Genomic DNA, 25,099 nt, shown 5'->3' with positions numbered 1-25,099 from the left:
AGGGAGGGGATATGGGGACATACGTATGCATATGGGTGATTCACTTTGTTGTACAACAGAAACTAACATGGTATTGTGAAGCAATTATACTCCAATAAAGATCTATTAAAAAATAAATAAATTAAAAGAATAAGGCATACTGAGTGAAGTAAGTCAAGCAGAGAAAGACAAATATCATAATATATCACTTATACATGGAATCTAAAAAAATAGTATAAATGAACTTATTTACAATAAGTGAAATTTTCTACAGTCACAAGATGTAGAAAACAAACTTATGGTTCCCAGCAGGGAAGGAGCGGGAGAGGGATAAATCTGGAAATTGGGAGTGACATATACACATTACTACATATAAAATAGATAACTAATAAGGACCTATTGTATATCACAGGGAACTCTATTCAATACTCTGTAATGACCTATACAAGAAAAGAATCTAAAAAACAGTGATATATGTATATGTATAACGGATTCACTTTGCTGTACAGCAGAAACTAACACAACATTAGAAATCAACTATACTCCAATAAAAAGTAAAGAAAAAAAAAGAATAAGGAAGAGCTCTATATACTGACATGGAAGATCCTCAGTATTTAAATATATATGGTATGATCCAATTTATATATGAACATATGTTTCATTATCTATTTACCTATTTACCAAAAAGTATGTATTATTTTATATGTCTATTGTTTTGTTTTCTAACAATGATAAAAGTACTATTATAATTAGAAAAATAAAATTATTTCAATTTGAAAGGTAACTATGAATATAGTTTCTCTCTTTTTTATGTTGGTTTTAAGTGTATATGTGCAAATATTTTAAAAATAGAGATGTCTGAGTTCAAATGTAACTCAGATTACAAAGGTTTGGTGTAGTATTTATCTCTTCACTGTTCGTATTCTGGTGTTAAAAATTTATGCTTAACTATTTAAAGAAACTTCAAATGCTTTCATAAACCTACTATAAACCTCCTTCCAACCAGCACTGTTTTGTCCCTACCACAACCATACAAATGAAGGAGGCAGAAAATGTTCCAGCTTTTCATGTCCTAGAGTTTCTCTCAATCTCAGTCTCTTCGAACCATAAAGTCTGCTTTGAAAATTTTAACTTAAAAGAGAAAGATTGCTCAAGCTATGGTCACACTTTATAGATGAGGTGAGGTTTTTCTTTTATTGTCATTGCTGTTTTAAATCATGTTGAACTCCAAAAAACACTGTTAAAAGTCAAGGCTGATTTTTCTTTTAAGCTACCAAGCCGATATACAGATTTAGATGAGAGTATTTTATGGTGACTGTGTGTGTGCGTTTATGCGTGTGAATGCATGTGTATGTGTCTGAGGGTTGTGTACATGTGTATGTGTTGTGTGAGCATATGAATACACACCTTATGCTGTATGTCTGTGTATCCATATGTCTTATAATGAATATGTGTGTGTGCTCATATATGTCTTGTGTGTGGTATATTAAGAGAGAATGTCTAAAAATGCAATATTTAAGTACATTTAAAATGAAGCAAATATTTGTTTTCCTATTTGCAGATAATACTATGGATGATAAAATGGCCTTAATCACATGTGGGCAACCATTGCAGGCTCAGTGTAAACATCAGCAGCACATCTGAAGTCAAGTTTATAGGATAATTACATTTCTGAAAATGCAGGATCCAATGTACTGTGAGACCGAAACCCAAATTTTGATAAATGGATTTCATGCAAAAATTGTTTACTCTAAGATGTTAAAAATGAAAAATGATATGCTTAATTTTAAATTATAGCACTACAAAACTGCTTTCTTCTAATTGCTTCATTTCTTCCTGAAACTGTAAAGTCAACTATAAAATAGGTTCATGGTTTGAAAAATGGATAAACCTCCAAGAGACCTACCACTGAAAGTTGAAGAAAATGTTAGATTTTTAGTCTATTATTATTATTATTATTATTATTTATCTTCTTTTGGTTGTTTCAAAATTTTAGAAGTCTTAAAGAGATATGGAATAATTACATAAATTTTTCCTATCTTGCTTTTTCACATTTAATTTCTTTCCACATTTTCTTTTCCCATTTGCTTTTTATTCAGGTTTACAAAAGGTAAAAGAAGGGATTTGTGAAATGATTAAATGAGTTAAAGAAAAAGAATGTTTTTCTCTCATTCTTTTATTTTTTCTTAGTTTTTTTTTTTTTTTTTTTGTCTTCATACCTAAATCTTACCTTTGAAAGGTAGAGGTACTATTGTTTTATTTTCATTTTGTTTTGCTTTTTTTTGAAGTAAGTGAAAGAAAAGGAGAGTATAACCCTGACTTAGGGAAATATTTATAAGTTAGTGTTGAAAAAGTTTCTATTTTACTTCCATGAATAATCTACTTTGTCTGGGGCATGTACAAACACAAATATAGTAATGTGGGATAAGAAGCTTAAGTAGAGAAAAAAAAAAAGCAAGCTTTCTGTCAGGTTTCAGAAATGTATAAAACCAAGGAAACAATCTAGGCTCAATGAAAGGATAAATCTCATTCAATGTGGACATGCATATTTTGATATATAATAATATTTTATATTTCTTGATTCTATGAGGAACAGAAGAATATATAAGAACTTAAGTTCACTCAAAACAGGAAACTCATGTTGCAATAGGTCTCTTTTCTCTGGAAAATACTTTTAAGGATCCAAAAGAGCTAAAATGTGAATTCCTCACAAATTATAAGTTATATTTTATAAAAATTGCTAGCCTGAGCTGCCTTAAACCCTTTCTGGTACAAGGTGGGGTATAAATAAATTAATTAATTCACGGACTACTTAACTTGGTAAATTTAAATCATGTTGGCCTCTTAAGAGTTTACATTTTTAAAAAAGTCCTATACTATTTATTCACATACTTAATGAACTTAATCATTATGTATGTATACCCTTGTGATTGTTCCAATGGTGAGATTAAAGAAGCAAGAAGACTTCCTAAGAGCAAAATGTTTCTTAGGAAATGTGACTTTTAAAAGGACTGACTTATCATGACCACAACAAGAATATGCATCTGTAAACAGATCCTTTGAATTCTAAGCCATTTTATTTTGTATTTATTATAAGTAAGTCACTACTATATGCATAGTAGTAGCACTTATAGGATGCAGAATAAAGTAATACCCAGGAGAAAAACAGGGAAGAATTAAGTATTAATCATTGGAGTATCAAAGTATAAGATGGGAATGACTTAGTTATATACTCATGAAAACATTATTTGCTTCTGTGCAACAAAGAAGTGATGGAGTGGATCGATGAGTAGTAAAATACATGAAAAAAGAGATTGCTCCTTGCCTACAAAAACACATTTATGAAATGAACTTTTGCAAACTTCTGGAACAGCATTTTTACACATTTCAGAAGAACACGTCTTTTTTTTTTTTTTTCACCACTCCTAAATGGCAAATACTTTATTATTTGTTATTTGTTATTATTTGTTATTCTATGTTATCAAATTCTCTGAAACAAAAAGTAAACAGAAAATTTAATAGAGTGGATTTCCATAAATTGATTGGATCCAAGGAATTACCCGGGATGCTTATTAAACATTTAGATTCCCAGGTTCCACTTACACCTATTGAATCTAAGTCTCCACAGGAGGGTTCTTATGATTAGGCAAGATTTGAGAACATGAAATACATTAGAAAAGCATGCAATGTGTTATAAAAAGTTACCCATATGTTTTATACCAACCTTTTTTAAGGGTTGAGAAAAAGAAGGCAACAATTCTGACCCACCACTATGTTTAACTGTTTGGTCCAATGTAGAATGAGAAAAAAAATGTTTAAAGTTTCTAGATTTTTAATGTTTGGGTAATGTACTTACTACAGTTTTCAGCTTTCCTGTTGTCCCGGATCACTATTCTTTGGTTGATTGTGCTGAAGAGCGTTGTCCAGTTAATGGTATGATAATAACACAGGTTGCTGTTGTCAGTGATATAGATGTTTCCTGCACTGATTTCCTTCAGGGATTGGAATTGTAGAGAAGTGATACCCTGTTGCTTGAGGATAAGCAAGGAAAGGCCACTAAAGAGAGGGGAGAGGAAAAAAATGGAACAGTAATAGTTGTTTTCTGGCCATGACATGCATTCTTGAAGTAAAATAAGGATGTCATATTTTACTCCAAAAGAATGTTAATAGAGTGTAAAAATGATTGAATTAATAAACCTGAGATACAAATACCATTTCTTTACTTGCTATGTGCTGACTGTTTTAAAAGTAATCACTTGACCCCCCCAAAAAAGCCCATCTTTTATAATTATGAATATCAATGATATCTCTATCTCTGTCTATATATGTACCATTGATGTATCTGCTCACTGCCTTCCCTCCTAACCCCTGAATCTTAAGTTCCTCAAGAATGAAATCCTGTATTAAGACTAAATAATTAAATAAATGTTTATGGGGTGACTGTTCATCTACCCAGAGTAAGACATTAATTCTACTCTGACTATTTAATAGATTTAGACACACTTTCAGAAGGTAAATATCTCAGAGAATGACCATAGATATTTAGCCTTAATTTATACCTCAGAAACCAAAGCGTTAATTGTAATACTTGAAAAATGTATAAGGATAGGAGATGTTAAAAATTAAAGAGAAGAATAAAACTAAACTAAAATAAAAAAAAATACTCAGAAGGCTTGGACAAGTGAGAAAGCATCTCTAAAAGTTAAATAACAACTACACTGTAGAAACAAATTATCATTTCAAGGATGCTGTTTTCTCAAAATAGTCCACTTTGTAATTAAATTATTTTTCTATTTTTTAAAGACTAAATGTGTTTCCCACATTTCAATCAACTTATGAACATTATTTTATATTTTGGAAATCAAAGCTGTCCTCTAAATTTGCTTTGCTTTTAGTACTCAGATTTTTTTTCATGTGTTTTATATATACACGTGCATGGAGAACTATAATATACAGATATATAACGTGTGTATGTACCCAAATGGGATGTAATTCACTTTCTCAAATCTTTGTTTCCATCATAACCACCCTTAGTTGTTGATTACAATGTGAGCATAATAATGTCTTGACTTAGATTTATAACACTTTATTCAATGGATAGTAAAAATTGGTTCCATATAGCACTTGAATAGATTATATCTCTCAACTATCCTTTTTTATTAAGCACTTTTCCCCTTTACATTTTAGAACCTCTTACAGATATACCTGTTTTAATAGCAAAATTCAATGGACTTCCTGTGAACCATTATTATAGAATATTTAATGACAGTATTGATTTTAGGCATCTTTTGGATTTAAGTAGAAAAATTATCAAGATCTCCTTATATAAATCAACTTTTAACTGTTCATAAACAATAATTTTGTGCAGATGAAATCTGAAGTAAAATAAAAACAGTGGCTTAATAAATATTAAAACATATATTTTTATTATGTGAATAAAAATATTGACATTAGAACTTTAGAACAGTATCCTTCTGAGCCCTGATTATCTGTCCATTATTAACCAGCACTGCATGTAGCATAGTGGACCAAATTCTAAAATATCAGCGCTGTGATGCTTTGTTCAAATGATAGCTCCAGAGACAAAATGAGAACTTCCTGGTAAAACAGCATTTGTATCCCATACACCGAAGTCATTACAAAGTCATTCAAGTCTATCTTCTAATTATGATAACATATGATAAAAAAGAAGGTTCAGTTTTATGGTTCACATCATGGACTCCACAACTGCCAAACACTAAAATTACTTTAAGTGACAGGCAGTTGAAAAATCAAGTTGTATACTTTAAAGCACAATCAGGAGTATTTTTCATTGAGCTTTCCTTTAGAATTTAAAGTGGAAAACCAATATTTCTAGAATCAGTAAATCAATGAGTCTGATGGCTATGACATAATGTACACATGATGCAGAGACCTGTAACTTTGAATATATACACCTACCTATAGAGTACTCTTCCACCAATGGTCACCAGGTTAGAAAAAACACTGAAGTCGGTCATGTTTGGGGGCCATGATTGTATGTTCAAGAAACCTACAAAAGATAAGGGCAGTAAAATAATTCAGAATATCATTGTCTCAGTAACAGTGTTTAATACCAATTATTCTTAAAATATGATGAAAATGGGAGGTAAGAAAAAGGCAGCAAATATTCCTATTTTTGAACCATTCTATCTCATATTTCTTCTTCCAAGATTCAGTGTCTTACCCAAAGTTTCTGGGCTACAATACTCAATAGATGATGAATGTCAAAATAATGAACACCAAAAATATATACATACAGAATTATATAAATGTATGGTTTAAAGATTTAAATGATTCTTAATTTGATTTATTCTTCTAAATGGAAAAAATATTTAGTCTAACTAGACAAAGAGTTTAATTTCTCTGAAATCTTTTGCCACCTTATCTGTACACTTACAACATCAGCTGTCTGTCTTGCATTCTAAGCCATTTATGTATATAACTAAGCCTCCTTATTTGATTTTACATTCTTTGATAGCAAACCCATGTCTGATTCATGTCTATGGGCCCCATATCACCTACTATGACAGCTCTGAACATATTAGGTCCTCAGTAAACATATGCTAAATGAATCCTACATGCTACACATCCTCAATAGTACTTGTGAAAAGTAAATAGAAACACATGGGTTCAAAGATCCACTGACATTTGCAAAAAGAGTAACATCAAAATCTCAAGGATTTTTTTTTTTTTTAATTCCACAGATTTCAAAATGTGCACAGATGCTAAGGAAGTAAGACACCCATCATTTAAAATAATACGTGTTTTCAAAACTAGAATTTGCTTTGCAAATTCAAATACTATGTAATATTTTTAACAAAAGACTAAAATTCACATAGTTCATAGCACAACAAACTCACTTTAAAAATTACCTGTTATCTCTCGGACTGTCCGAAACACGTTCAGTTTCTCTGGGTCTATGGCTTCAATTGCATTGTAAGGGTCCCTAGAAAATAAGAAAAAAAAAAAAAAATGAAGCCAAAATTAAAATTAGATAAAGGGGTGAAAATATGAGAAATGTGACAAAAATTATTTCATTCCAATGGAATTTTAATTAGCAATAGGAAGGGTAGCAATGTTTTATCCAGATTTTCTATTCTAGATGTGGAAGGGGATTAAAAGGTACTTTCAGGAAATTTTGATGACACAGAATATGAGTTCTTCCTTGAAGGCTATTCTAGATCCAGAGGAACGGTTCAATTTGACTATCCTGAATAAACCTCCAAATATAGCAATTCCATTTATTAACCATTTTATTTTGCCTTTAAAAGTTTATTCTCAATTGGAAAAATATACACTGCAAATAAACTGTGTTATGGTGAGAATAATTGCCTTTTGGGTTCCTCAAAGCATGCTAAATTGCTAACAGAACCTGTAATTTCATGAGAAGGGTGAAAACAAATACAGAAAGTAAACTTTTTTTTTTTCTGTATCTTCACATTTATCTATCAAGGCAATCTTGTTCCTATCTGTTTATTTATGTTCACTTTCATATGAAGGAACTATTTGCTTCCCTCTATATGAATCATACTAACATTTGAAAATAAAATTTACCACAAATTTAACAATATTCAAAATGTGTTGTAAATTTTGGGGATTTTTAAAAATACAATCTCCTAATGCATAAATATATTTTTTGTAATTAATGTTATTGATACATAAATGCCCTGTCTTTACAAAAATTAATACAAAATACCTTTAAAATTAAATATTTAATGGATTTTTTCAGAAGTTTTCATCTTAGGAAAATATTTTTCATTTATAACATCCTGCCCATACAAAATAATTGCATTCTTGTATATTAAGCCAAATATAAACATAATATTAAACATTTGTCAGTAATTCAAGCACTACCTTCAGATTTTCTTAAGTAATATATAGTAGTTTTTCTAGCTTTTATTACTTTAAAAGGTGCTCTGTGCTATTCTGGGCAAGTAGAAACCTTATATTAATATATACTCTTCAGAGAAAAATTAAATTCCATTCATTGGTCATTTCTCCAAGAGAGATCAAACTTTCTAAAAACAAGGAATTAGGCTCTTTTAGAAGTTTGTGTCCACCTTTAGCAATCAACTGAATTTTATCCTTGCACTGGATATCTGTTGTTTTACCAGTCTCTGAGAACCTTCTTTTTCACATGGGGAATAAACACTAGGATACATGATCCATTGGAGGCTATCAGTCAACGTGTTCCACAATCCCCTGGCAAACAGATAGGCATATGGCCTTTCTTCTAAGAATTTGAGTCTGAATCCACTGGCATTTATTCATCCTGGCATTAGAGCCTTGAAAACATTCTCTATTAGTTCAGCAACCTTAATCTCTGGAACCACCTTTTACTGGCTCTCTCTGCTTGATTCATCAGCATATTTTCTATACTGTGAACCATCCCATATCTTTTAAAAGAAAAAAAAAAAATCTTGCTTGATGAAATTACTGCTTCAAACTGAGAAAAACTAAGAAGTATAATCAATACATTGTGCTACTAGTTTAACATGGCGTGTTATAGAAGGCTTGGAAACACTATAGATGAGTGTCCCCATAATTCACACATAAACAATTAAGATTTTCCTTAATGTGACATGAATACCTTTCAAAAGCTTAAAGTCTAAATTAATATTCTAGCAAACTTGCTCTATTTGTAACTGAAGATGTATAGAATGAATATCTATGCTTTCGGTGAATATGGAGCCACAAAATTAGGTTCATCATGTGGGAAAATTCTGGTTGCTATCATTTTCTAATGTGCAAAGATGTCTGCATGCACATGAAATATCAGCTCTGCAGTAGTAGAATGAACTTTCAACATTTGTTCTTTGATGAAAAGCAGTGTCTAGAATAGCTCTAGCCATATAATCAAATATTCCTGCTTTACTGAGAAACACTCAAAGTTCAGGGCAAGCACACAGTAATGGGGTCAGTCCAAACCTTTACTGAGAACACTTCCAGGTTGTCAGGAATGAAATGAATTCTGGACTGTTCACATGAAGCCCAATGGACCACAGAAATTTTATATACTTAATTTTAGAGATTCAGGACTCTCATAAAATAAATTGACAGAATCCCACTTACCAAGTTAAAAGTACCCCTAGGGAGTTCCACCCTACAGCCACTTGAAATCCATAGATTTTAAAATTGAGAACTTTCCTAGCTAAATTCAGGACCATGAAAAAAAACATTATGTCCACCCTGTCATTGTGTTGGGTGATCCAAAATAAAGCTCAGGATAAAGAGAGAGAAACATATTTTCACAATTCCATAGAAATCACGTTAGTTTTTTCACCAAACTCATTATCTGTTTTCCATTGTCTATCAACATTACAGTCTATCATCTAAGTACTTTCTTGTCTGTGTCACACTGTGACACAGCATGAACATGCTTATTTGGTGAGCATTTTGTTGCTCTAAGCATATTCACAAGAACATTATTAGACATGACAAGACATGAAAGGGGATCCTATGATAACCCTGAACACTGCATTTTGCCTGCAGTTCCCATTCTAAATAAGGAAATAAGAGTGCCTAGTTTATTTCTAGCAATGGCAGTATCGTTCTATAAACTGAACATTGATCTCTTTTATATGTTAACGTTTTAGTTGACAACTTCACAGTAAATTTATTTTTTGCAGAAATTTGTTTTTGAAAAGTATACTCTTACTTAATTATGGATTTTTCATTTCTAGTAGTTTAAAGAAATACCCTAGCTATTTTAATCAAATCATACATCTTATTAAAAACTAGTTAGTAGAAGATTTAGGGTAATGGAAATTAAGTGAAGTAAAAAATTTTGTTAATTTACTGAAAGCTTTCTGTTTATAATACCTCATGTTATTCATCTTTAAAATCTCTCTGTCCATATGCACACACATATTACATACATGAATACACATATGCCTATATATAAGTGTCTGAGACCTACTCAATTAACTTTATATTAATACTTTCCTAAAATGAAAGGGAAAGGCTTCGGAATATGTTTCATGTTGGCATGAGACTAGGAATGAGGAACATATCATATTTCATATATGTATTTGTCCTGGAAAATGCCTTATATATTATGCTTAAGACACAATAATATTAATTATAATGTTACATTTAAGTGCTATAATTAAGGACAAATAATAATCGTCTGAACTAGGAAGTATGACTTACCATAAAGTAAGGATTGCCATGAAAATAACTTTGCCTTTATTTGGTTTCCAGTAGTCTATGAAATATTATCTGTTGCACTATATGCTGTGATATAAACTAGGTACTAGATATAGTCACTGAGATTTTCCTCTTGAAGTGCCTTTTTCTCCTTCTTTTTAACTTTCTTTTGTTTTGGGGGGGTTAGCAATTTTTAACTTCTATTTTTGTTACTTTTCAATCTCTCTCTTTTTCTCTCTCTCTCTCTCTCCTTTCCCTCTGTAACTCCTTCCCTTCCCCCACCTTTTTCTTTCTTTTTTATACCATTAATTAAGGTTTACTGTATGCCAGGCACTGGGCTGAACACTTAAAAAAAATGTATATTTTGTTTTATTTTGGATCTCCACAACAACCAGAGGATGTAGGTATTTATTATTAACCCAGTTCTCAACTTTACATTGGAGTTGTTTGACATGGAAGCCACACAGCTCAATACAGATTGTCCATGGTGGAGCCGACTGAATGTGTCCCATCTCAAAATGGTAGTACCACCCATCTCCAATAGGTTGGTGCCATGTAAACTAAGAGTAATCACATGCACATATTTTTTTAAAGAGATGTTAAAACTCTGGATCTTATTTAAAAAACAAAACAAAACAACAAGAAACACCTCTTAGACCAAATATAACAGAAAGTGAATACATACTATTACAGTTTCTGGCACAGATCCATATTAAAAGCTATATTTTAAAGTAAAGAAATGCTTTATGTACTAAGACCTACAGTAATTTATTTGAATGGAAAGAAACGCTTTGTTCTATTTCTCTTGTTGTTCCTATTTGACGTATTTATTCATAATGTGTTAAATTGTTTTGCTTCTAGAAATGATATATGTTTAGAGTAATCTTTTGAATTGAAATATGTGAGTGATATTTTTTATCTGTAGCCCGTAGCACTAATATTTAGGGATTGAGTAGTGATATACACAAACATAAAATATAAAGTAAAAATATTTATATTTTCATTGCAGTTGAAAGGATGCAAACTTGGTCATTTTCCCAGTTAAAAACAGCAGGTGGTTCTGTAATGAAGGGGCCCAGAAAATGTTACAATTTTTATTGCTAAAATGAAATTCATTTAATAGATTTCTTACTAACTTCCCAAGTCTAAAACAGAAAAAGATGCAGCAGGGCAAAGAAAATACCTGAAAGCTCAGAATTTCAACTTACTGATTTGTTTTCTGTGAGATGCATTAATTTATGTTGTTTTGAACTAATTGGTTAGGAATTTGAATGAAATTCCCCACTTTGTCCACTGATACTGTTTCCCTAAACATATCCACAAATGTGCCAAGCCTACTGAAATCTATGGATTTGAGGAAAGTGTCCTGTAAATACGTCTTAGCTTATATATAAATCTATATTTTTAAATCTAAGTTGTCACCAAATTCATAATCTGAATGTACCCCCAAAATTTGGTTTACAATCACTGCTGGTGAAATCTGGCATTTGATTTTGTTGGAGGAAAGCATTAATGTATAGTGGAACTCTGTGTCAAAAGGAATCAAACAGACAAAACTAAAGAATCTCTTAAGCTTTGTCTGCACTTTGTAAAACAATTTTCCATAAAAATGTAATACTGACCCATGAATACCAGTGACAAGGAAGATCAAATTCCCATTGATTTTGGTGCAGTTTATGAATTTGTCAATGTTACTAGAATCCACAGTCTGAGCTGACATCAATGATCCTGTGCCAATGCCATCACAAGCTGTAGAAACAAGATGCACAATTAGGGAGCTGAGAAAATTTTTCTTTAGACAATAAATTATTGCATTTTTATTATAAAATAACAGTATTTTTTCATTATAAAATGAAAAAAGTATCATCACCTTTTGGGCAAATGTCAGTGCAAGGTTTACACATTTTAATCCCATTTTCTTCTACTTCCATCTTGGAACTAGGGCAGGCACGCACACAGGAACTGGAATCGACCACGAAGTTATCTGATAAAAAAAGGTAAGATTAGCAATAATGCTGAGGTTCAGCAAAAGATTTTAAAACAAGATATTTTAGGGTTTGAAGATTATTTCCATTTGAAAATGATAGTATGTACGTTTCTTTCCCTAAAACAACTCTGTCTAAATATCTCCACCTGAAATAGCATCGACGAACACCTACATTCAAATCCAAGCGCAGTGTGTGTTAACAACAACTGGTAGTTGCTTGACTACTGCTCCTCATTCTGAATTGCCCCCAAGATAGTGAATTTCTTTTATAGACTTAGGAAACTGCATGACATTTAGTTTGTGTTTTTCAGTAGTTTCACTTCATTTCATGTCATGATGCAAGTTTGAAGTCTAAAAATACTTCAAGTTACATGAAGCACAAATGAAGCTGAAGTTAAACTGCCTTGGATGAAGGGAGTGCACTTCATACCCAAGAGGAAATGTTTAAAATGTGTTCACCTTTCAATGGAGTGCCGTAGAAACTGTCCCATCGTTTTACACGAAGAAACAAAATGAAATTTGAAAGGGCAGTACTTTAGGAAAGGTATACTAACTAAACCAGGAACATCTAATTACCTGACATGGTGAAATGTTTAGGAATCCAGTGGTCTGGAATATGCCAGAACATTCCCTCCCAAAAATAAGGACAAATTTTTGCATCTAGAGCCTCCCACGCTAAAGGGAAAACACAATACCTGCTAGGCTGCTTTGGGTTTTGAAGGCAGCATCCTTCTATGTTTGGAAAAACTGCTTCTGGCCCAACATTCAGTAGTCTAGAAGGCTTCCGACCTTTAAGGGGGCCCAGAGCAGGAAAGGCATATGATGCAGGTCCAGGCTGGGTACAAGCAATTCTGCTACTTGGATCACAAAACCCAAGAGGCTCTATGACATTAGAAGTATCTCTGGCGGGAAAATATGCCACGTGGAGTTATGGCAAGTCCCGACCGGAAAATCCCAGCCGAGATCTCTAGGAATTACACACCATTTAATAAACAACTCCTGACATACTTCTGGGTCCTGGCAGAGACAGACTACCTAACCATGGGTCACGGATTGATCTTGTAGCCAGAATTGCCCATCATACACAAGGTTTTGTTAAAAACCATCATAATGTTGAGCAGGTCCAACAGCAATCCATTGTAAGATGGAAGCAGTACATTTGGGATTGATGTGAGCAGGGGCAGACGCACAAGTAAACTGCATAAGCAGGTGGTCCAAATCCTCACGTCATCCACCACTGTGCTGGCACCTTTCACTAAGCTCATGCCTATGGCTGCATGGGGACCAAGAGAGGGCACGTATGACAAGCTGACAGAGGAAGACAAAAACTAAGCTTGGGGTGTGGGTGCAAGCAGCTGAAAATGGATGGCAGCTGCCCTGCAGCCTCAGTCAGGAGTGGACTTGAAATATAGTGGCAAGGAAAAATCCCACCAATGGGCATAGTTCTGGGTAGTGCAAATGATCCTTTACTTTGTAGGGAATAAATAGGAGTTTAGAATAAATATGAACTCATGAGCAATGGCTTGCCCTGGGAGAAGAAGTACTGGAAAATCTGCAATTGGGATTGAAGGGAGTCTGGGGTAGAGGCATATATATGAATCCATGGGAGTGGGTATAACGTGTGAAGATCTTTGTATTCCAAGTTAACATCCACTAGAGGGCATCCACCACAAAAGAGACACTTGGCTGAGACTGCATCACAGCCTGATCTCACTTCATTTCCTTCCCTCATGGGTCTTGATTCTGAGAACACTTCTTAACAACCATAGTCTCTGTCTCAGGGGAACCCAACCTGCAACAGGTGTAACCACCCTTTCTGCAAGGTCTTTAGGGATACCTCGTATTTAAAAACTTCCACATTTTTGCAGCAATTTATGCCGAGTGAAATTTTTAAAAAAGGTTATAAATATCTTCATTATCAGTTAGGTTCAGATTTTGCAGTCAAATTAGTTTCAAAAAATATTTGTTGCTTAGGGTTTTTGAATTTCCGAATTCTGAATTAGGAATTGTAGACCAGTATTTAGAAACTGAACATCTTTGTTTTTCTAAGACAGCTACAGTTTAGCAAACCATGCCTTATGATCAAGGTCCCTCAAAAATTTGAATTTTACATAGATAAATAATGAAGTCCTTTAAATTAATCTGTAATTGGATAGACCTAAACTAATCCATGAAAGGAAGTTTATGAGTTACCATATCTATGGTAACTGGGCATGTAATTTCAAAAAACAGTCCTAAGTATTTAGCCCCTTGTCATAACTTAGGAGTTGAGAGACTTCAGATGAGACACTACAAAGGATGTAATAAAGAAAAGGAAAATTCCCTAGCTCAGATTTTTCTGGTCTTCCACTCCAGCCCAAGCCTTGGGCCTCAACCTCAGAGCTTGAATAAAAAGGAAAGCACCAAAAATCTCAGAAAAGCATGGTTTTGACTATCTTTGGGGCAAGCCACCATAATATGAAGGTAGTAGAGCAGGAGGACATTTGACTAAGAAAACGAAAAAATTCCTCATCTAGCCACATTCTACAATACTCTCAAGCTCCGTATTTTGCAAGATAGTAGATGGGGAAATACAGGGTAACTTTAGATGAGAAGTTGTTAGATCAAAAACATAACTTGGGATATAAAATTGCTTAAGATGGAAAAATCTCTACTATCCTACAGTTAGTGTGTCTGTGATTTTAAAATGGTAATTTAGAGCCATGTTAAATATATATATATATATATATATATACTCATAATTATTCTTTTAACCAATATAAAATATTTAATAATAATGGCTGGAATCATCATTGCTTTCAAAGACTTGTTTTTACATACTATTCCTCTGAACCCTATTCCCTATCCCTTTGATCTTTATAATGTATCTGGGAAAGAGAGAGGGTACATATGATTATCCACATTTTAAAGAGGAGGAAATAGAAAACTAAATAGTTCATCTAAAATCACATGACTAATAAGTGGGCAAAGCTATAACCAAAGCCACTCTAATACTATGTCCCTTACACTTCATACTTCATCACGTGGACAAAGCAAAACAAAAACAAAAACACAATATCTGTGTGCTGTAGAATGTAAAGTCTTCTTTTAATTGAGTATGTGGACAAAAGTAGTGATTTTTTTTTAGCCTTCCAGTAAGTAAAACATTGAAGAACTGTCTCATTGGTCTTTTCAAGCAAAGAAACTGACTTGAACAGGTATTGAGACATATACTATTCTTGATGAAAGCTAAATTGGTCATTTTGAATCCCCAGGATGAGTTATCAATTTGGTAAAGGCCCCTTAACATGCCCTTTATATCCACTGTTATTGTTTAACATTGGATTTGATGTTAAAATTATAATGCTATATATTCTATTACAAATAAATAATAAGAAATAATTTTAGGTGAAAATGCATTGTTATTAGAGCAGATCTCTTTCATTACATAGCTTGCTACTTAACTAGTCACTTTTCTGAGGAACAAAATCCTGTGCAAAACCATTGACATATAGTGAAAATATTGAGTTTAGAAGTCAATGAATGACACTGTACTATAACTTCAAACATGCCACTACTTTGCTGAGACTATGAACCAATCACTTCAATTTTTTGAATTTTAATTTTCTTATTTGTGAAATGATAATAATAGTACCCATTCTCAAGTAATTCACAATATTGTCACAATTTTGGAATTCAATAAACTTACATGAAATTCCTCTGTTTTTAAATGATGAGCTAATTGATTTGGCTCTTCTTATCCTGTTACTTACGTGGGCACTTCTTGACACAAAATGCTCCATAGGTGTATTTTGCATTGAAGTTATGCTCCAGTTGAAAGGTTGTTGGATTGTAGACAAAAGTTTGTGGACACTGAGTAACACATGCTCCGCTATCATTGAAGTTCATGCAGGCCTGCAACACAGCAAAGATTAATTTTGTTTTAAAAATAACCTTCATAATACTTGTTAAAGGGACACTGCTACAACAGTTCTGTGATAGGTTGTATTGTTTACTCAGCGTACATCTATTTCATAAAAACTGGAAAATCTGATAACTTTCTAGTTGTAAGGGCTTATTTTTTAACTTCATATTTGTTTTGTACTTCTCAATTTTACAAAACTGGTTTTCTAATGTCAGTAAATACACCATCTACAGTTATTGATGTTCTAATTGCTTGGTATCTATCCATTGATTTCTAAACTGAGAATTGGTTTAAATTATTAAAGTTAGATAATAGTGAAAACTTATTTAAGCTTACCCTTACCCAAAGGGTTTATGTTGAGTCTTAGAGCCTGGCAGTGACAACTAAATCTCCATTTGTACAGGCTAGACTTTCCTTAAAGCTGGTTTGGAGAGTTCAGTGCCTAAGTGATATGGTAAGTCCATTCATCACCATTGTATAGTGAGAAAATGTGATGGTCATTCAAACTGGACTTAAAGAAAAGTCTCTGGCAGGTGACTAGTCAAGTGTAAATGTAGGGGGTACGATGCCAAAATGTAAAGAAGTAGCTATACTCAGTCCATAATTAAATAATATGATACCATTTCCTATATGGTCTTTTTCATAATGTCATACCATTTACTAAAAGTCACCAGTTCAAGTAAATTTGTTTCTGCTGACATATATTTGTATTGAGACCTCAATTTGTTAATATGTTCAAATGCATTTGAGAATGATTAAAAACAATTGTGCCACCTAAGAGCTAGGTATCTGATATAAAAAGAGAACATATATATAAGTACATAAAAACATGGGATTAGCAAAATAGGGGATGAACTAATTATCTTAATTTAACAATTTAAACATTCATAGGAATAATTTAGGCCTTGGAAGGCAAGCTAATGTGAACTCAAGCTATATTTTACATATCATCATAGATTGTATGTATGGTTATTAATAAGCACTAATTTATTCTGTTTCCTCAAAACATTTTCTTAATTGTTGTTTTAGCAAGCACTTTATCGCAAACATGACAATTCCCTGATGATAGTCTACGAGATGCATAATCAGAACGAGACTCACCGATAATACATTATTCACTAAGATGACACTCACCAGGAAGAATCTATTAAAAACCAATCTAGGAAACTCAGTAAGTTTTAATTTATGGGTATAAAACTTCATGTGTCCTTATAATTGCTTTACTAATATATTTTATACAGTGTTGTGCACAGATTGCTTGGCAACAAAGGGACATAAGCCAGAGAAATCAAACAAGTTTACCTTCCGGGCAGCATACAATACAACATAACTTACACCAAGGTCTTGGTCTGGCATTCTTGAACATTGTGTACTAAATGCCAAAGTGGAATCACTGGACCATTCCATAAAAGTAATGAAATGAGAATTCTGAAGCTCACTCAGCACTCTGCTTATTGTGATAACGGAACCATGAAAAAAATGCAGTGAAGCTTCTAAGTGAAAGTTAACGTCAATTGTTGGTGTTTATTGTTGCTACTGTTTTGAAATTGCTAACAAACACTTTTCAGCATCTTCCAGATCAAGCTTCAATCCCATGTCTGGTGACAGGCAAGGGAAAGGGTCTCAGTTCAAGATCTGCTGAGCATCTTCTGTATATTTTTAACATTTTTCTTCTCTTTCCTTCTTCCTCCCTACTCATTTCTGCAATACACACTTCTGTTTCACTATAAAATTAGGATAGACAAATTAAGTTTCTTGTGACACTAAGAAAAGTAAGAAATTACTATGTATCTACATCATAAGAGCTATAATCTGTAATTTGCTTATTTCCAGAATTAAGTGCCAAATTGAAAAAAAGACTCAGTTCTAAATATATCTGTGTATTCTCTGGATATTTGAGAGGGGAAAAAAACAAAATAAATTCCTGTGTGCATTTTTAGCAAGAAAAATAGTTTATTATTTTATGATTTTTAGCTTAAAATGAAACTAATGCTCTGTGTGTATGAAATTTCATTAACTATAGCTCACAGAATTGTCTGCATGTATTCAAAAGAATAGAAAGACCTTTATCAGGGATATCAAAATGTAATTAAAAAGTGGCCCCTACAAGCTATAAATGTTAATTTTGAGGACATAAAAGTGTCCTCTTCTAAAATAAAAATGACACAGATTAGCATATAAATCGCTTTAAATGTGCACTTGTAAATCTTATAAATCTTGAATAATATTAGCTTGTAAACAATATAAACTGTAAAATAGTTAAATTCATAAATTCATGTGCTTTAATCTTGAAATTTATATTTGAGAAATAAAATGCAAGTGCCCCCACTCAGAAGACTCGACTCAACGATGCAACAGCACACATAATCACCGTAAATTCTGGAAGGATGCTGTTAGCTTTTTACAAGATATCTCAATATGTTCTCCTTCATGTTGTCCAATAAATCTCACTCATAATATAAATTGTAATCAGAAAGACATAATTCATTTAGTAGAACAGAACAATCCTAGTTAATTAATAGCCACCCAGTGAGGGAATGACTTCTAGGAAGTCAGAGTATCTTTCTTAACCCTAAAATGGCAAAATTTGATCTTATCTTAATAAGATATTAAAGACTCAATGTGCCTGAGTCAAACAAGGATGGAAGGGAGGACCAGAGAGTGAAAGGGAGAGCTGCCAGACTTACAAAGCAGTCGGTGTCCTTAGGTCCCGAGCAGCCTCCAGCACATTCTCGGTGACAGCAGTCACTAACGTAGGGTCCGTAGCATCTGCCATCACACTGTTCTGCACAGACAGTCCTTGTCACTGCAGAAGACAGAGATAGGTCCTCATCAAAGTCAGCCACCAAGAGAAACTTCTAAGGGGATTTGGAGTAGCTGAGAAAAGCTGAGCCCTGGAGAAACAATGTACTCAACTGTCATTGACTCAGCTCAGCAAACATTTACTGAACGAAGTCTGAAACTGATCAAAATTACTGCATAAAACCCTTCAAAATTAATACATGAATTTGTTTTCTATATTCTTTCTTGTTCCAGTAAATACTTACAGGCTTTACAAAAATCACACAACTTAGCAAGAAAGAATCAAATTTAGAACAACTGAATGCAACATTTTGGCAGGTTGTGAAGGATGGAGTCAGCAGCGAAGTCAACTTACAGTGTGCACAGTGAGGGCCTGCAGCGGGAGGTGTCCCCAGGAATGAGTGCAAGATTTTTGGTAGTCAATGCAGAAAGAGGAACAGAAACTTTTACATGATTCACATTATATCATTCCCATCAGATAACATTGATGATAGGTGATAAAATGGATATGTGACTGACAAATAAATAGGTAGGTAGGCAGGCAGATAGATAGATAGATAGATAGATAGATAGATAGATAGATAATAGATAGATAGATAGATAGATAGATAGATAGACAGACAAAGAGAGATAGATAATGGATCTGTAGTAGGACAACTGTTTCTATTCCTGAGATTTAAGTCAAATTTCTACTAAGATTTCTGAAAAAGGAGGGACTTGTGTAAGGAACAGAGCAACACCCCAGAAGGAAGGAAAGAAGGAAGGAGGAAAGGAAGAGAGGGAGGGAGGGAGATATAGTCATAGTAAACACAACAAAAACTTCTATTAGTTTTTTCTTATAACATCCTTCAATCCAAGCTGACAGCAGTATGTCAAGGTATACATTGGACATCAAAATTATAGTATTGAGGGACACATTTCTGCTTATCACACTTATTCCAAAGATATATTTTAAAAGTATTTAGAGAAATGAATTTTACAGCATCTGTGTAGCACATCATTTCTTTGCTTCCGTATTTCCACTTCAGCCTTGTTTCTTCCCACCTCTTTGAGTTCTTCAAAGCTTCCTTCACTGCTATTATAGCGAGACACCACTCTAGTGTTCCTCAGAGCTGGTCTTCACAATTTTCTTTGGGCTAAGGGCTCATATAACTGGATGAAATCATTCATCTCTACTTTGCATACTACCTATAGGCAGATAACATCAGATCCAGATCTGAATTCTCTATTGAGATGCAACATGTATTTCTAGGCGTCTAAAAAAGTTCTCATTTCGATGTACAAAATGGAATGTATCATTTCCCCACCTCCACCATTGAGTATATCTCTCTTATTTGTTCCCTTACCTCAATTAATGATAGCACCATCCATCCAGTAGCTCAACTAAAATTTGGGGACATGTTTTCTATTTCTCCTTTCCCCTCACCCTCACTTCTCATACCTAATAAAAATCCCAAATACTAGCAATATATATTTTTCATTACTGTCCCTCCTCTCTACTCCAACTTTGTTCTGAGACGCACCTCTAAATTATTACATAGGCTTCTAAAAGATTTCTCAGATCACAATCCTCTATGCCACTCTAAAAGTAATGACTTGAAAATATGGGCCACTGCATATAAATCAGTGTTGTTTCACAGTATGAAGCTTACTTCCCATCTCTGCACTAGAGGAGTAAACCCTTAGCAAGGAATAAAAGTCCTCTATCAATTGACCACCATTTCTACCAGCATCTCTCACTACTCTCACTGTGATCTTCACATCCAGACAAGGAAATACCACTTGTGGTCCCCAGTTCCTTTCACGGCACTCAATTGTGATTTTCACTGCCTTTTCACAATGCATTCCTTCATGATGAAAAAAACCCTTTCCGTCTTCTCTGTCTAGCAAATACTCATTCATAAGATCCACTTAAGGTGCCATTTTGCTCTGAAACCTTTTCAGACACATCTCTACCCTGAGTTAATCTGACAAACTTGCTTCTGAGCAAGTAAGCAGATGAACTAAATCTACTCATTAACTCTTCATATTCATGCATGTCCTTATATTAACGTTCCTATCTTTTAACCAATTGTTATATTTATTTAGATGTCCTAATTAGTAATTAATACCATATAAAGGAAACACTTTTAATAGACATTTTGGGAAAGAACAGATTCAAATATAATTCCTCTCTTCCAAATTCAACAAGGCTCTTTTGATGTATTAAGAGTTGCTCATTGAGGGGCTTCCCTGGTGGCGCAGTGGTTGAGAATCTGCCTGCCAATGCAGGGGACACGGGTTCGAGCCCTGCTCTGGGAAGATCCCACATGTCGCGGAGCAACTAGGCCCGTGAGCCACAATTACTGAGCCTGCGCGTCTGGAGCCTCTGCTCCGCAACAAGAGAGGCCGCGATAGTGAGAGGCCCGCGCACCGCGATGAAGAGTGGCCCCCGCTTGCCGCAACTAGAGAAAGCCCTCGCACAGAAACGAAGACCCAACACGGCCATAAATAAATAAATTTAAAAAAAAAAAAAAAAAAGAGTTGCTCATTGAAATGGCAGACATATGTTAAGTAATCAAATTACTAGATTTGAAATCAGTGTTATCACAGGACAGCCTACTAATTTGTTTTTAGTTGACAGGCTTTGCTCAGCTGGAAAATAGCATGAAGTGAGATAGCAATCATATCCTATAAATCATATCATGTTTTAATCCTAGACATATATGTCTAAGTGTTAATTTCTCTTTTTAACTCTATGGTGATTTAAGGTAACTATACAAAATGTTTCAATTTCTCTTTATTTATATACTTTGGTCTTTCCTACCAAATGAGGAAATTAATGTATATAGTATTTAAAGAAATAACCATGATTTTATTTTTATAAATTATTTATTAAATGTTCATAAGATAATTTCTCTCATTGAGTACACCATTTAAATATAAAAACAATATGTTAGAAAAAGGATCTAACGTAGTACAACCTTAGATTCAATAATAATTATTATACTGTGTAACTTTTAAAACATGTATTCAAATTATTCAATCATATGTGTTGTCAACTATACATTTTTCAAAATAGCAATTTCTTCCATACAGTGGTCACCTATCTCACATTTTCTCAGGACATTTTGATGTTAGAGATGCCATTCCATTTCAGGAACATGCAAAGAAACATCCTTCTAAGTCATTATTTTTTAAAATTTTGATTTAAGATATTAAAAGGGAATTCTGGGATTTGTTTCAAAAGCAGTCTACAATTGTTTTTTTTCAAAAGGTAAGATACATTTAACACTAAAAAGCACTATTTGTTATCATAGTTTTCACACGCCTAAAGTTCAATAAGCATGAAACGTATTTAGAAATCTTTGCTTGACAGATAATAAGTAAGCAAAAGAACAAAGCAATAAGCTTAATCTCTAAATAATGATGAGACACTGTTAAGAAACATTTCTTCACATTGTTATGAGTTTTGTTTCCAGAAAGAAAACTTTCCCTTTGTACAGTCTGTTTAATGGCACTTGCTGATTAATAAGCATTACTTAATATGAATTAAACACATCAAACTATACTCATATTTTATTATGATGGAAACACAAAACAAAAAACAGGTCCTGAAATGAATGAGATAATTCACTTAGCCTCCATGGGAACATTAACTTATAATTGCTTTGGTTATATTAATTTCCATCCTTGCTTGACTATTATTTCATTAGAATTTTTTTCCCCTATATTTATTATCTTTTCTAAATTGCTTCATTGGGTACATTACAATATTTGGGTTGAATTTTAACTAGCTTGTTCTTTAGTAGTACAACACTAACTCTGATTGTTTAACATAAAAGATAAAACCTGGGAAATTAAAATGCTTATTACATTAGGGTCAGTAAATTTGAAATTGGAAATGGGGATTCATTCAAAATATCCATGAGAATCAGATGGATATTGGTTCCTTAACATTTAAGGAACCAAGCATTCTGTAGTAGTAAGAGGATGCTGCTGAGAGAATATCTATCATCTCAAAAAAACTACAGTATTTATAAGTAGGTTTATTATATCAGCATTTCACTAATAAAAACAAGGGCTTAATTACTCCTTAAAATATAATAATAACTACACTTAAAGTTACTCCCTTAGAAGAAATTAATTTTATTTAAAGAACTTTAGCAATTTACTAATCAAATATTTACTGTTACTTCTTATGAGTTACAAGAGGAAAATGAACATTCATAAATGATGCAAAACAGAGCACTGACATCACGGTGACTAACCAAAGGATCGCTGCCCTTTAAAAAATAAATGAGGTAAATTTAGGCAAAGTCTTTGTGTTTTCTTCCTTCGTTTTACACCCTGCCCCTTTTTTCCTCCTCCCCATCCATTCCTCCTTCATCATCTCCTCCATCTTCGCACCCTCAGTGCCTTCTGCTTCTCTTCACTTCCTTTACCCAGTGGCTCTGAGCCAGGCTTTCTATTAGATCATTGAACAGGATTCTTGCATCAGTGAAAATTTCGATTTAGTTGATAATCAGTGGGGCCCAAGATTTTCCATTCGAATAAACTCCCAGGTTATGTCACTGCCTACTAGTCTACAGACCTCATTTGGAATAGCAGGATATAGAGTACTTTAAAAAAAAATGCCTGGGAATCACCTAATTCCTATTAAATCAAAATTACCTGCCATGTTCTAGGATTTGATACTTTTAATAAGCTCCCCAGGTGATTTCCAATATGCAGTCTAGAGCTGAAAACCATTATTCTACCCAGTGAAAATGGGAAAAACTCTAGGTTATTTCCACCATTTGATTGATTGACTGACTAATTATTCTTTGTCTGAGATTTAATCACACTGACTGTCCTCGTCCTTTAATTTCCTATTGGTGTTGTTAAGCCCTCTATCACTAATAGGGAGATTAAGCAAACAGAACTGATGTGCAAGCAAGTAGGAAAATGTGGAAAGAAAAAGACCTAAAGTGGGAACAGAAATATTGCTTGGCTAATTCTGAAGGCAAAAATTTCAGATAAGTAAGAGACAGTCAGAAAACTGTTCCTTTCTCTTACCCAGCAGCTCTTTACGTGACAAGCAACCTGAGCAGTCCCCAATTACATTGCTAAGCATATTTTAAAGCATGCTTATTTTTATTTCATTCTATTTCAGTTAGTATTCAATGACCTGCACCTCTATGTTGCCTAGATTAGTTCTGTTTATTGACCAAATTTTGACAAACTGTGTCCGTGAAACACATTGTGTCCATTAAACAGATAGTACTTCAGTGGAATGGTTTTAGTGTTAGGCTGTTTTCAGTTACAAACTTGGAGGTTTGAACAAGAAGAAAAATGCTTGGGTTAAAGCAGAGGTGATTTGGGTTGGATGTGAAGAATTTATTGACTATTAGAGTGATAAAAACACTGTAACGAGCCACTGAATGGGCTTCTTGAGTCTTTATTTATCAGTATTGAAGGGAAATCTCTTCTGAATGCTTTAGATCTCCACTAAATTAAAGACAGTGGGCCTGATGAAATGCTTTCTAGAGGTACCCTCTAGTTCTACAATCTAATATTTATTCCTATGAGTGGTGAAATTGTGACTGCCCCCCCTGCAAAATGAACGTTTTGGGTTTTGTAACATGCTTCTAGAAAGCTACTATCATCAGAATCGACTTTAAATGAAGCAAATAAAGCTCATAGACCATTCAAGAATATTACTTCCAGAGCATGCTGAAATGTGTAGAAAATCAGGTTTAATGACACTAACACTAAACTATATACCACTATTAATTTTCCCAGGGGAGAATAATTGGACACATCTGTGTGCCCAGTGCCTGATAGACTGTAAGAATCACAAAGAAAGATGCCTGGTCCTCTTCCTACTTTCTGATTCAATAAGTCTAGGGAAGGGGCCAGACAATTCATTTTTTTATTGGGAGTCCCAAGGTTTTCAGAAGTAGCCTTTATAAACCAACATTTTAAAACCTCTCTTCTAAGATACTCTCTCCTTCTTATTGTGTGGCTACTGCAGGAAGGGTAAAGCATTTATTTAGATGGGAAGGCAGAGATGGAGATAGGTCTTAAACTGGACTGCTGCTTCCTATCTCACATTAGATCACAGAATAATTGACAATAATTGTTGCCACACAGAGTCAAGCCTCAGGATACATAAAGACTATATCCTGATCTGGACAGGGAAGGAATTTTGAATTTTAATAATTTAATATTTTATCAGTTATTTTAACCAGCAGCATAAGGCCTAATGCATTGAAAAAAAGGCTAAGTAGAATTAT

General features: G+C 33.5%; 1 protein-coding gene across 1 annotated transcript in view; it reads right to left on the bottom strand.

The window, feature by feature from the left end:
* ERBB4 (erb-b2 receptor tyrosine kinase 4) overlaps window positions 1-25,099 on the bottom strand; it is a 1,107,258-nt gene that overhangs the window by 281,700 nt on the left and 800,459 nt on the right. The window contains exons 6-12 of the mRNA XM_068543793.1: window positions 18,728-18,846; window positions 15,889-16,030; window positions 12,020-12,133; window positions 11,772-11,898; window positions 6,873-6,946; window positions 5,920-6,010; window positions 3,836-4,035 (exon numbers count right to left, since the gene is read on the bottom strand). Coding sequence (XP_068399894.1) covers window positions 3,836-4,035; window positions 5,920-6,010; window positions 6,873-6,946; window positions 11,772-11,898; window positions 12,020-12,133; window positions 15,889-16,030; window positions 18,728-18,846 — 867 coding nt within the window. The remainder of the gene's footprint in view (window positions 1-3,835; window positions 4,036-5,919; window positions 6,011-6,872; window positions 6,947-11,771; window positions 11,899-12,019; window positions 12,134-15,888; window positions 16,031-18,727; window positions 18,847-25,099) is intronic.

This window comes from Eschrichtius robustus, chromosome 5 (assembly GCF_028021215.1).
Source record: "Eschrichtius robustus isolate mEscRob2 chromosome 5, mEscRob2.pri, whole genome shotgun sequence".
Taxonomy (NCBI): domain Eukaryota; kingdom Metazoa; phylum Chordata; class Mammalia; order Artiodactyla; family Eschrichtiidae; genus Eschrichtius; species Eschrichtius robustus.
This window is presented reverse-complemented; position numbering and strand designations above follow the sequence as displayed.